Source organism: Heptranchias perlo, chromosome 7 (assembly GCF_035084215.1).
Source record: "Heptranchias perlo isolate sHepPer1 chromosome 7, sHepPer1.hap1, whole genome shotgun sequence".
NCBI classification, from domain to species: Eukaryota; Metazoa; Chordata; class Chondrichthyes; order Hexanchiformes; family Hexanchidae; genus Heptranchias; species Heptranchias perlo.
The window spans coordinates 19805094-19817636 of NC_090331.1; the positions used below are offsets into that span (position 1 = coordinate 19805094).

A 12543-nucleotide genomic window follows, 5' to 3' on the forward strand; every position below is an offset into this window, starting at 1 on the left:
GAAAGTTAATAAAAATCCCACAGAATCTAAATCAAAGCCCATAGCAATGGGCACATTATACTTCAAAAACATCTAGGAAACAAAGTAACCCAAGTAACACAGCAACTTGGACACGAGTCCTTAGTGTTGACAATCAAGTGCACTGAGACACACCTTTCTTCAACCACACAGCATTCCAATAAACTGTTGTGAAAGAGCAAGATGATGAGGAAGAGTGCAGGAGTGCCCTGAAAATACAATGCAACGTTGATTAAATGAATTGAGTATAGATCACAACGGCAACATTAGATTCTCTGATTTCTAATAGTGTTGAATAAAATAAAATACAAGAGCTTTCACACAAAATTGCAATATCAGGAACAGAAGTGTAGTTAGTTTGTTTATATTGCTGTACTAAATATACTTAACTACTACACATATTCTTGTCAGTCACCTTGCACACATTCATACACTGTACATGTGCATATAACTAGGAATATATTTATTCAATGTACAATGAGTCTCAATGATAATCCAGTGAATGACTTATGAATGTACAATTTACTAATTCTTGCACATTTTGTTGCAAAAGGATTCACAGGCATCTTTTTCAGACTTAAGTCTAAAGTAAGGAACCACGCAATATTCCTTCACCTTCCACGGGAATCCACTGCACTAAGAAAATTAAGGATGGTCTCCAAAAATGTTACCGAATGTTATCAAGTTAACTTTATTTTGGCAACATTTGACATCTTTAAACTAAATTTATACTACAGATTAATTTCTTCTACGCTTCAATGTTTGTGTAAAACAATTAACCTATATATTAAGTAGCCAATAACTTTTATAATATTTACAACAATGGGACAGAAATGTAAAATAGCAGCGAACACATGAATTCACAACATTAGCCTGAGAAACAGAAAGCTGCAGCTGAGGCTGCGGTTTTATTATAGAATAAGTTGTAACAAACTGGAATTTTGGGAGTCCAAGGGAGATTAGCAGGAAGACAGCTGCTCCTTCTAGATAACTAGTTCTTTTTTAAAAAAGTTTACATTTTGTAGCAACAGGTTGATTGTGCAGGACACCTTAAACCATCTTAATACATTACGGAATGGTAGGTTGTGCAAGTAAATTTCTGATCCTGATTGGCCTCAATGATTTATTATGAAGCCACACCAAGTCAATTCTTGCTGCTTTCTCACACATTCAAACAATCAGTCACACAGCAACAAAGCAGGAACCTATGCCTGCTCACTCATTCAAGGTATAATGTGTGTTGACCCAAACACAATCACCTAAGAAATGGGGGTGGAAGTTATCTTCTTTAGTGTGATTTTTATTTACATATACTTGTATTGAAAATTCATTCATCATTCTAGGCACATCTCTTCTCACATCACACCAATATAACACAAGGTACATGCATACATTCAGAATGTCCATGTTGGCGACCTGGTATGCTGGTGATCCCAAGACCTTTTGAGGGAGCCCTTTGACAGTTGCCTCTATAAGAGTCTGCAAAGAAAACCAAACAATTAAACATCAGCATTGAATTCATAAATTGCTTTCCCCTCCACCACGATCAGGGCACAATTGTTAAATTTTGCACAGTGATGCACACATAATCACCATTGCTATCCACATTCATTCTAGTAAATCAAACCCAACCTCAAAAGAAATATATTCCTCACAAAGCGTTCTGCGCGAGGACAGGTGTAGCCAAATGAACGGATAGAATGGGTCATCTCCCCAAGTGTCTCAGCTGGCAAAGACAGCATGTGACTGAACCATACAGAACACAAGGTTCCAGGTTAAATTTCCAGTCTGTACTGAGTTAGGGTGACAGCAGGGGGGGCTACAATTGATCTCAAGTGCACATTTGGGCATTGGGTGAAGAGAGGATATGAGTGGTTGAATCATGTCAACACTCACTGTCTAGGCTCAAGCATGAACGATCCCTTGGGCAAGGTACCAGAGGGTAACCAATGCCTATGGAACCACAGGAAGGTGAAGAGGGCAAAGGGGAGGAAATTGGCAATGAAAAAAAATCAGTACAAAAAGTACTTCACAAAGGAAACAGATTTCATGTACTTACCATTGCTTTGTGCGCAGACACAGCATCTGAATTCACTATCTGCTGCAACGCTTGTAATAACATCGTCAATACCTCGGATGCTTGTCGCTCCTTCTTTGAGCCTTAAGTTAAAAAGCATCTTAAAATTAGAAACACATTTTTTCAAGTTCTTCTGCATAAATCAAAGTTTCCAAAATTGTTCTGTTTAACTGCCTATACTACACAGTTAAGGATGTACATAAAAAGATGAGGAGAATTGTCCCCGAGTCATTTTCACACATGTACCAACAGCCAGGTTAGAGCAGTAATGGCCTGGGAGTAAGATGCTTCATACTCTCAACTGCAGTTGGTGCACTGCCTGTGAAGAGAAGGGGAAAGAAATATAAAAGAGAGCTTATCCTCAGAATAAATGCACAAGATTTCACTAACCTGACTCAACAGCATTTTTCACATAGCTGATCAGATGCTTCCAAATAAGATTAAGCACAGCATCTACAGAAGACAAAAATGAAAAGGTAACATACTATGGCAGACATATACTGTACTTAAACAAAAGCAAAATACTGCAGATGCTGGAAATCTGAAATAAAAACAGAAAATGCTGGAAACGTTCAGCAGGTAAGGCAGCATCTTTGTAGGGAGAAACAGAATTAACGTTTCAGGTTGATGATCTTTCATCAGAGTTTTGATGAAAGGTCACCGACCTGAAACACACTTTCTCACTCCACAGATACTGCCCGACCTGTTTCCAGCATTTTCTGTTTTTATATACTGTAATTAATTTGGTCAACTCGCTGCAATTTCCAATATTTACCTCAAACACATCTAAAAGTTTAATTATGCATCAGTTAGAAATGACATTTTGACCATTGGTATTCTACTCTTTCTAGGAGGTAAAAAGGTAGAACTTAATTTCCATCAATTTTGGGATGCTCAAAGGTTATACTGTACCAGATACATTTGTTTCCATCAAAAAATTTAATGTAATAAAATACATCAAAAAACACACGCTATGAAATGATTTACCTTCACCCAGTTTGCCAACAGAAATGAACGCATCTTTGACTGCATTTATCAGGGTCCCAGCATGCTTGCAAAAGAACGAAGGGCTGTTAATTAATGGGTGCTGTAGAGGGTCTGTAGGAAACAATGATGGCACATATTACTGAGAGAGCATTGAAGCTGTACAAACGTTAACATGACATGTGGAAAGATACTTCAGAATAAATAATGAAAGTGTTCATGTTAAATACTCTGGAGATTAATCCTTAAAACACTCAAATATGGCCAGCAAAACATGTTCAGGTCAATTTCTCTGATATTAAAACCTGAAGCAGCCAGTTTCAATATTAAGAGTTTTGTTAACTGAGGCTGTACCTTAGCTACGGACATCAAAGATCCAAGTCTTTTTCAACTCTCATTCGGTTCAGTCTGCTTTCCTTAACCAGACCTGTAATAAGCTTCTTTTGTTACACCAACTTTGGCATGACTGTGGATTTGAATTTGAATTGCTCGGAGTGCACTTATAATTTAGGTCCACTCAGTTTCTACGTTTAATCCACGTACGCAGCTATCCTTTAAGGTTCCTGCATCCTTGAATGCAACAATGGGAGCCTATTTCAGAACTCCAGGGCATCTATAGTAGGGTTAAATTATGAGGAGAGGTTACACAAACTGGGGTTGTATTCCGTGGAATTTATAAGATTAAAGGGGTGATTTGATCGAAGTTTTCAAGATATTAAGGGGAATTGATAGTTTCTCTCTATCTACCCTATTTCCATTGGTTGGGGAGTCTAGGACTAGGGGACACAGCCTAAAAATTAGAGCCAGGACTTTCAGGAGTGAAGTTAGGAAACACTTCTACACACAAAGGGTGGCAGAAATTTGGAACTCTCTTCCACAAACAGTTGATGCTAGCTCAATTGTTAATTTTAAATCTGGGATTGATAGATTTTTGTTAACCAAAAGGTATTAAAGGCTAAGGTGGATATATGGAATTAGGTCACAGATCAGCCATGATCTCATTGAATGGCAGACCAGGCTGTAGGGGCTAAATGGCCTACTTCTGTTCCTATGACATACCAGCTGGGACACCCCAGTGAAACTGCTGAACGAGATGACAGCAACAACTTACCCCCTCACTGAAGGCTGAACCAAAGCCTGACAACACCCCCCACCTCCCACCTCCCCCCCCCGCCAAAATCCTGCTCCTGAATTTCTACTGGGACACCCTGGACATTCCAACCCGCAGACAGACTGTACACCAAGGCCTCTAGCAACAGTCAATGCCCAACACAACCTCCAAAAGGAAAGCGAACCCCACTCCTCTAAGCAGATGTTCACAGTGACACTCAAAGTAAAACTTCAGCTGCAGATGTGTAACTAGGTTTGTTTCAGTACAGGTTGAGCATGAACCCACAGAAAACATCGTGAAGTAAAAGTAATCCAAATGGACAGCAAATATCAGACATACCTAGGCTAAGCTGAAGCTTGTTCTGTTTAACCAGGTCTGTGACTGCAGGACCCACCAGGAAGTGAAGTAATACTTCGACTCCTACAAGTTGCACTGCTTGCATTATTGGCAATGCGGAGAGGCTGGAATTCAATTGCATTTTTGACACTGTAGGACTTGGCAAAGGAAAAACTCCTGAAAGAAATTTACATACAGATTTTGTAGGATAATTAAAAAAAAACAATTTTCTAGTCCGGGGTCTCACACAACAACGTTTTACAAATCTTACCCGGTTTCAGTGCAGACACTGGTGTTGCACCAGGAGAGATTATTGCAATTCTGGAGGGTGTTCCTGGTGGATGTGCATTTCCATCAGAACCAAATGCGTTCTGTAGCAGTGGAAGACACACCTGCCATAACATAGTGGAAAGTCGTATCACACATTTTACACTGACAAAATACAGTTAACAATGCCAGATATTGCTGATTGTCAGCGATGTTATTTCATAAATATCTCAAAACATGTTCAGCATCAACGACCTAGGTAATGCTTTTCCTCCGACAAGTTTCACTTAAATAACGGCAGTTAAAATAAGAGAATCCTGAAATAGTGAGAACCTTTCTTGTATGCCAGAGGGTAACCCAATCCCAAAAGTTCAAACAAAGAAAGTGAATGTTTAAAAATAAAACAGTACAATGTAAATGAGGCAAAAAAAAGTTCCACTTTGAAAAACAGAATTGGGTGTCAACGCAATAGTTTCTACCTAACAACAAACTGAAGCTGATGCAAAGATCAGATCCAAATGGACATCATGACTGCAGTGGGACCCATCTTACAATTTCAGTAATTGAAACCAAAACTGTAAAATTAGTCCTGTTCGTGGAATTAGAGAATGGCGGCGCACAGCACAAATCCCACAGGGCAAAGATCTGACAGTAAGCCACATTACCTTGGCCAACCCATCCCAAGGTTACAATGCTCCCTTATTGCACAGCGGTTACAGACCCTTCCTGTCTGAAAGCAGCTGTGAATGAACTCAGACTTGATCAAATCCATTTCCAAAACTTCAAGTAAACATCTGCTCATTTTCAAATCCAAGACTAATATCAAATTGAAAGACCCCTGGGTAATTTTAACCTCTCAGCTTTAACTGGTAAATTAACACTTAAAGCACTATTTTATTGCCACACTCAGCATAAGCAAATGCCAATTAACCAGTCAGCAAAAATGTTCCAGAGAAGGTGACTTGCAAACTTTAACTGTACGACTCAAGGACTGACTGTTGGCTTTTCTTACCTGTTCAAAGTTAGCAGAAAGCTGTGGACCTAGCCGAAGAGCCAAATACCACCAAACTTCTAGTTTTGCAAGGCCCAAAATCTCCGTTCTTACATGAATGGAACTGAGTGGCTGCATGAGCAACCTGAGCCTTTTTGTACTGCAAAGTATATCTACATAGTAAAGGAAAATTAAAAAAAAATATACAGATTAACTGAAAGAACGGAAAAAGGTCAAGAAAACATTTGAAATGACTCTCTCCCAACTGCATATTAGATTCCTGGAGACGTTCTTTAATCTCTTCCTCCAGCCAAATTCCTTTTCATCTTTTCCCTGTGCCACACAATGTGCCTACACGAGGATGAGTTAGAATTGTGCCATGGACTCTGTCAATACTACCCTATAGGTCAGCTGCTAGATGATGCCCATGAGCAGCTGAGTCCTATTTTTTGTCTCTATGTAGTGAGGCATATAGCAGAGTCAAGATCAGGAACTGTAGGCATGGAGGCAAGATCTCCAGAAACTTGCATGCAACACCCAAAAAGAAATAACACATCCAACTACTGTGCAGCAAACAGGATGCTGAAGGGAGACATTCAAAAGAACCACCATGAGGCTGATCTTTAGCATCAGAGAAGTGAATCATGAAGACGGAGAAATTTAGGCCAGCCTCATGATGGTTCTTCTGAACGTTCCCTTCTGTGTCTGACCAGAACTGGGCACAGTACTCAAATTGTAGTCTAGGGCTCGATTTTGGGATCGTGTTTCCGGCGGGTTCCCAGCGGGGTGGCCCCGAAAATCCTGATCTCCGGTCACGTGACCGGATCGCGACGAAATCCCGGCCACTTCCGGGTACCGCGCTGACGTGCGGGGCTGCGCGCGCAAGCCCCGCTGGTGGGAATACCGCAGGCAATTAAAGCCAGCGGGGTTCCACTTGAGAGTACTTACCTTGCTCGTTGTGGTCAGTTAATGAGCTGAAGCAGCTGTCAAAAGAGGAAGTGTGTGATTTTAGGTTCAAGGCAGTGAGTTTCCCACACTGGGGGAAACAGTCTCCCTCCAACCAGGCGTGTTGCAGCCAGCAGCCTGTGGCAGGTGCCAAGGTGCGCTCCACGGGGGAGAGCCCTCACCCACGCAGGAGGCCACTGCGTCACATAGGGCAACCCCTGCCCTCCACCACCCCCCGCCAAGCCAGAGGACAGACCGACACGAAACCGCAGCCCCAGTCCAAGGAACCACACACCTACCCTGCACTACCCCTCAGACCAACACCTGCCAGTTGGGTGGTGTGTGGAGACCCTCGGAGGACGAAGAGCATGACCAACACCAGCAGCCTCGCAGTCCACGCCGTCCACCGCAGGGACGTGGATCCCCCCAACACGGTGTTGTTGCACGCCCACCTGCACAGCAGGAGGGAGGGCTACCGCAGAGAGAGACGCGTCGCAGAGGGCACTACCCTCGCCACAGGGTCCACAGACCGAGGCGCAGCTCCCCGGACCTCTCCGAGCAGCAGTGCACAGGGAGGCGCAGATTCGCTCGACATGTAGTCGTGGAGATCTGCAGCCTCTTTCATGCCGAGCTGCTCCTGGCTGGCCCCAGCACCAACTGCTTACCTGTCGCTGGCAAAGTCACCACTGCCCTCCACACCTCCTCCGCATCCTTCCAGGGTGCAGCCGGCTACACCGCCGATGTCTCTCAGTCGTCTGCGCGGACGAGCCCTGCAAATACACCTGCACCTACTCTGCAGTAACACGATGGGTGGCATCAGTGGTGGGTCCTCATAGTGATACCCAGGAGCGGGCATTATTGGACACAACGGACAGGATTCGCGGAGACATGGCAGTGGTGGTGTCAATATAATGTGTGCTGTTTGTTGCTCTGAAATTCAATATGGGTGACACCCATGACAAACCCTCAGACACCCTTGTGCACCCCCTTCATGCTGACGAGACGTTTGCCTTACGCTGCCTACTGCACATGTGATGCATGCCCTGTGGCTGCAGCACAGGTGGTGGCAGGTTGAGTGAGGCTGGCCGTGAGGGAAATGCACGAGAGGGTGAGTATGGGATGGAGCCATGAGATTGTATGAGGATTGGGTTGCGTGTTAGTGGCAGGATGAGTACTGGCGAGGTGAGTAGGTGGAGGTAAGATGAGGATGGGGTGTGAGTGGGTATGAGGGGTGATGTGACAGAATAGTGTTGGCGGTGCCGAAGGAGATGTGGGGTGGGGGCAGTGTTGTGGCAGACGGAGTGTAGGGGAAAGACTTCGTGTTCTCACTGTGGCGGACCTACTGCGGTCATTGCAGCACCTCCTGCACTGTAAGCAGGTGGGCCATATGTTGGTGGCGCAGGTGACCCCCTCTGCCACCTCGAGCCAGGCCTTCTTGGTGGCAGAGGCAGGCCGCTTCCTCCCGCCCGCCGGGGGGAAGATCTGTGTCCTCCCCCTCCTCCTCACCCCATCTGATGATACCTGGGGTGAGGCATCATTAAACTGGGAGCAGCCTTCCCCCTGGGCTGCTCCATGCTGCAATTTGTCCCATTGGTTGCAGCATCTGTCAGTGGAGGACTGCCCCTTTAACTAGAGAGCCTCCAGCTGACAGATCGTACTGCGCATGCGCAGCCCGACCGACGCGCAGGCCAGCGCCGTGGACCCCGGAGGAGCAGGTAATTGATTCCTATTAGTGGGTTGCCTGCTACGATCGCGTGGGCAACCCACTAATTTCGCCGTCCGCGTTTTCGACGCTCCCGGAGGACCACCCGCTGGGAACCCGCAGGCCTGCTAAATTCGAGCCCCTGATCAGAGCACTTGTACAGTTTGACCCTGACTTTCTCTAACTTGTACTCTACTGTTTTGCCTATGTAGTTCAGCATTCTGTTTGCTGCACAGTAGTTGGATGTGTTATTTCTTTTTGGGTATGTAGAAGTTAGTAAATGGTACAGAAAAGGAAAGTTCAAAAATTTACTTCAAAATTAAACAGCGGCAGTAAGAGAAGAGGACACAGGCTCAAGCTAGTAAAAGGTAGGGCTGATATCAGGAAGCTCTTCACACAAAAATTGACCAACATATGGAATGCACATCCAGGCAGCACAGTAGAGGTGAAAACACATTGTTTAAGAAACAACTGGATGCCACAATGGGAGGACTAGAGGGTCTTTTCAAACCAAAATGGGTCAAATGTCCTTTTGCATCCATATTTATACTGTGATCAGAGAACACAGGGCATCAGCCACATTGAAAAGGAGAACTTACCTAGAGCAACTATTACTGGCAGAGACCTGAGAACATGTACTTTCTCTTTCCGCCCCACCCTCCCAAAATAAAAATTCAGCTCAGGAATAATGCACCATGTATGGTGGTTGGGAGGTGGGAAAAGACAACAAAAAAAAAGAAAAAGCTGCTTGTGGAAAAGCCTGGCATTGCATGTTTTCTAATATTTAGTCAGTTTCAGGTAAAAAAGTGCAAGCAATACCTTTCAAAAATACCAACTCAGGTCTATTTCTCAAGGCAAACATCAATCATGTCTTCACTTACCAGGATTCAATGCAAAATTGTCGATCAAGCTTTTCCAAGCAATGAAAGCTATTTTCTTCACAACTGGCGAGCCACTGCGAAAGCCCAACTCCTCCAAATGCAGGAGGGAATTAATAAAACTTCCTCCACGGTGCAATGACTTGTGGGGAAAAAAAATTAATTTGGTAAGCCAAAAGGAAATAAATTTACCTGTGAAGTTTGATCTCTGTTGTAAGTTTAACCACTTTATAAATATAGCAGACATTATTCTCAATTTCTGATATGTTCCTGGATATCTATGATGTGGAGATGCCGGTGATGGACTGGGGTTGACAATTGTAAACAATTTTACACCACCAAGTTATAGTCCAGCAATTTTATTTTAAATTCACAAGCTTTCGGAGGCTTCCTCCTTCCTCAGGTGAATGTTGTGGAAATGAAATCCTCGAAATGAAATCGCATTTATAAATCACAGAACAATGCTTGGTGATTACAGACAGTCTTTTCAACCTGGATATCTAAATATTGGGCCATAATTTGCTGTCAAATTAATGATGAGGTTAATGGCGCTCGCCATTATTTATGTGCAAATGGAACAGCAACTTAAGGCAAGGGGAAGATGCGCGGTTAAACTTAAAATATCCAAATATCCAAAAGTTGCTGTCCCAGTTGCACTGCTCCGCTGACAGCTTCGCAAAAATCGCATCTCGCTGTCTGCGTCACCATTGACGTGTTGCTGCATTTGCATGGTAGAAATGAACTAAACCTGTAAGTCTGTCATTTCAGTCTAAGTACCCTTTTAACAATGTGTTAAGTGTTCCTTACTGCCAAATAACTTCTCTGGCACTGAAAATTTACTATTACAAGTGTGGAGTCTCATTCCCTCAGGTTTTAATTATTGTTGGAGATTCTAAAAATGTAAAATTTTAAATTAATTTTTTAAAAAACTTTTCCTTTCTCTCTCAATCCAATCTTTCTTTCCCTCTAGTTCTCTTTCTGTACCTGATTTGACATTGAATTCACCCGCTCTAATTTACACTCCCTTCTCAGTCCTTGCACTATTTATTTCACAATCCTTCAATCTGATTGGTTAAGGAGATACACAGCTGCTTGCCCTGTTTGCTCAGGTCCCAGATGCCCCATTTCCCTCGCTGCAACATTATCAATGCCCAGGACAATCTTACCTTTCCCAACAGTTTCACAAAGAGGGGCCACAATTTCAACACGTAAGTTTCATTTTTCGTTGTGAAGAGCTTCTGAAGCTCTGGAATCATTTTCTGGAAAGATAAAAGTTTAGAACATTTATTATTTTATTTAGAAAAAGGGAGGGATTTATCATGAGATGGAAGGTGGATTTGTTGTATCAACTCGCTGACCCACAAGTCTGCATCTTTGATCTCCCATATGGCAAGTTTCAGAGCTCAGCAAATGCAATTGCCTGTCGTAAGCCAATCTGCACACAGCAAGGTCCCACAAACAGCAATGTGATAATGACCAGATATTCTGGGGTTTTTTGAAAAATTTTTTGTAAGTGATGTTGGTTGAGGGATAAATATTAGCCAGGACACTGGGGAGAACTCCCCCGCTCTTCTTCGAAATATTGTCATGGGATCTTTTACGTCCAACTGAGAGGGTAGACAGCTTTGGTTTAAGGTCTCATCCGAAAGATGGTACCTCCAACAATGCAATACTCCGCTGGAGTGTTAGCCTAGATTTTGTGCTCAAGCCTGAGCGGGACTTAAACCCACAACCTTCTAACTCAGCGGTGAGAGGGCTACCACTGAGCCATAGCTAACAAAATCATTCCATGTGTGCCAAAACATGCCCGATAAAGAGTAATAAAGGTTAAAGGGCAGGTTCATGCCTGCCCCTTCACCTACCATTTGGCTGTGGATTGACACATGGTAACTAAAGCAGAGATTTATTATACATCACTAATGGGAAAAACAAAAAAAAAGGGTTTGAAAATCATCTTTTAAATTCAAGTAATCACTGAACAATTTTTAAAAAAAACGATAATACACTAATGGTGGTGCTGTTCAACATACAAGACATGATTTCACTATTATTCTGGATAGGAGTCAACATTACGCAAACAAGGTAAGCGTTTGCATTTCTCACAGGCCTTTATTCTTATTCCCATACTTACTGGCATCATTAGGGGCTCAATTACGCCTGCCACTTCCTGCTGCTTTTCAAGTAGAAGTGGTAGCCCCATTTCTAGTGCTGTTGCTGCCCGTAACCGTACTTTGGGAGCTGAATGAACTATAAGAGGAAGTAACAGCTTGGCCCACCGAACAGCGTCTTCTCCCATCTGAGCAGGTGTTTGCTCTAACAGCCTTAAACAGAAGAAGCAAAGTTTCAGAAAAACAGCCCCACTATTCACAAGAATTTTTTCTTCACTTACAAACAGATCACACTGTGCTTGCAGACCCCACATGTTTTGGCTAATAAAACAAACCCTTAATATTCTATATACCAGAGGTATCAAAACTGTGTCTTGATGGGCCACTTAGCTGCAGATCATCAAGCCTCACTAGCTGTATCTTTCCAACATAAAACCTTCAACTCTTTAGAAAAAGCAGCTTACAAAAATCTACCAGAATATTAAGCCACTATTTGTTAATTATCTTTCCACTAGTGATTTTGATGCAAAATCGAATGGACTTTATTTGAAACTACATTTCAGTTTCTCAGTTTCTAACTCTATATAATCAACCTATAGATCTACATTTTCATACCCTTGCTCACCAATCTCAAGATCACGTTTAAGCTTTTCATAAGCTAAAATTCATATGCTGCTTCACTTCCTCCCAAGATGCTGTACTTGGATCTCAGCTTCTTATATTTTATATGCCACTGATTTTGAGGATCTGGCTGTTTGGAAATGTCGGTTCTCAATGCTCCTCCCTCACTGGTGGATTTAGGAATTATTAACCACAGAGGAAGCTGTGCTGAGAACAGACCTCTCCAAAACCATCTGACCAGTCAAGTTTTAACAGGCAAAAATCAATGGGTTACAAAGTGAGGTGGCTTTGCAGGCTAGAGCTTAAGTGTTCTTTATGGCAATAGTTTGAACGCCCCAGCCCTTCAATAAAACCATGCAGAATTTGGCAGCCTTATGCTCTGAATAAAAAAAGTCCATAATACTGTTTAAATTGAAATAGGTCTTCATTTAATGCACAGCAACAAATAATGAACAAATATTGCATAATTTTTCAGCATTTTCCAGAGAAGATCCTTAAAAGAGTT

The 12543-nt window shown here is 42.8% G+C and overlaps 1 protein-coding gene across 2 annotated transcripts in view; it reads right to left on the reverse strand.

Moving 5' to 3' along the window:
• The window catches only part of rif1 (replication timing regulatory factor 1), a 67452-nt gene that overhangs the window by 34327 nt on the left and 20582 nt on the right, over positions 1–12543 (reverse strand). Inside the window, exons 7-17 of one of the 2 annotated variants that reach the window (XM_067987153.1) lie at positions 11441–11630; positions 10476–10568; positions 9313–9451; positions 5806–5957; positions 4798–4918; positions 4530–4703; positions 3083–3193; positions 2486–2548; positions 2078–2178; positions 1435–1497; positions 154–227 (exon numbers count right to left, since the gene is read on the reverse strand). In XM_067987153.1, coding sequence (XP_067843254.1) covers positions 154–227; positions 1435–1497; positions 2078–2178; positions 2486–2548; positions 3083–3193; positions 4530–4703; positions 4798–4918; positions 5806–5957; positions 9313–9451; positions 10476–10568; positions 11441–11630 — 1281 coding nt within the window. Of the gene's footprint in view, positions 1–153; positions 228–1410; positions 1498–2077; positions 2179–2485; positions 2549–3082; positions 3194–4529; positions 4704–4797; positions 4919–5805; positions 5958–9312; positions 9452–10475; positions 10569–11440; positions 11631–12543 lie in introns of both variants that reach the window. The other variant, XM_067987152.1, reaches the window with a different exon arrangement.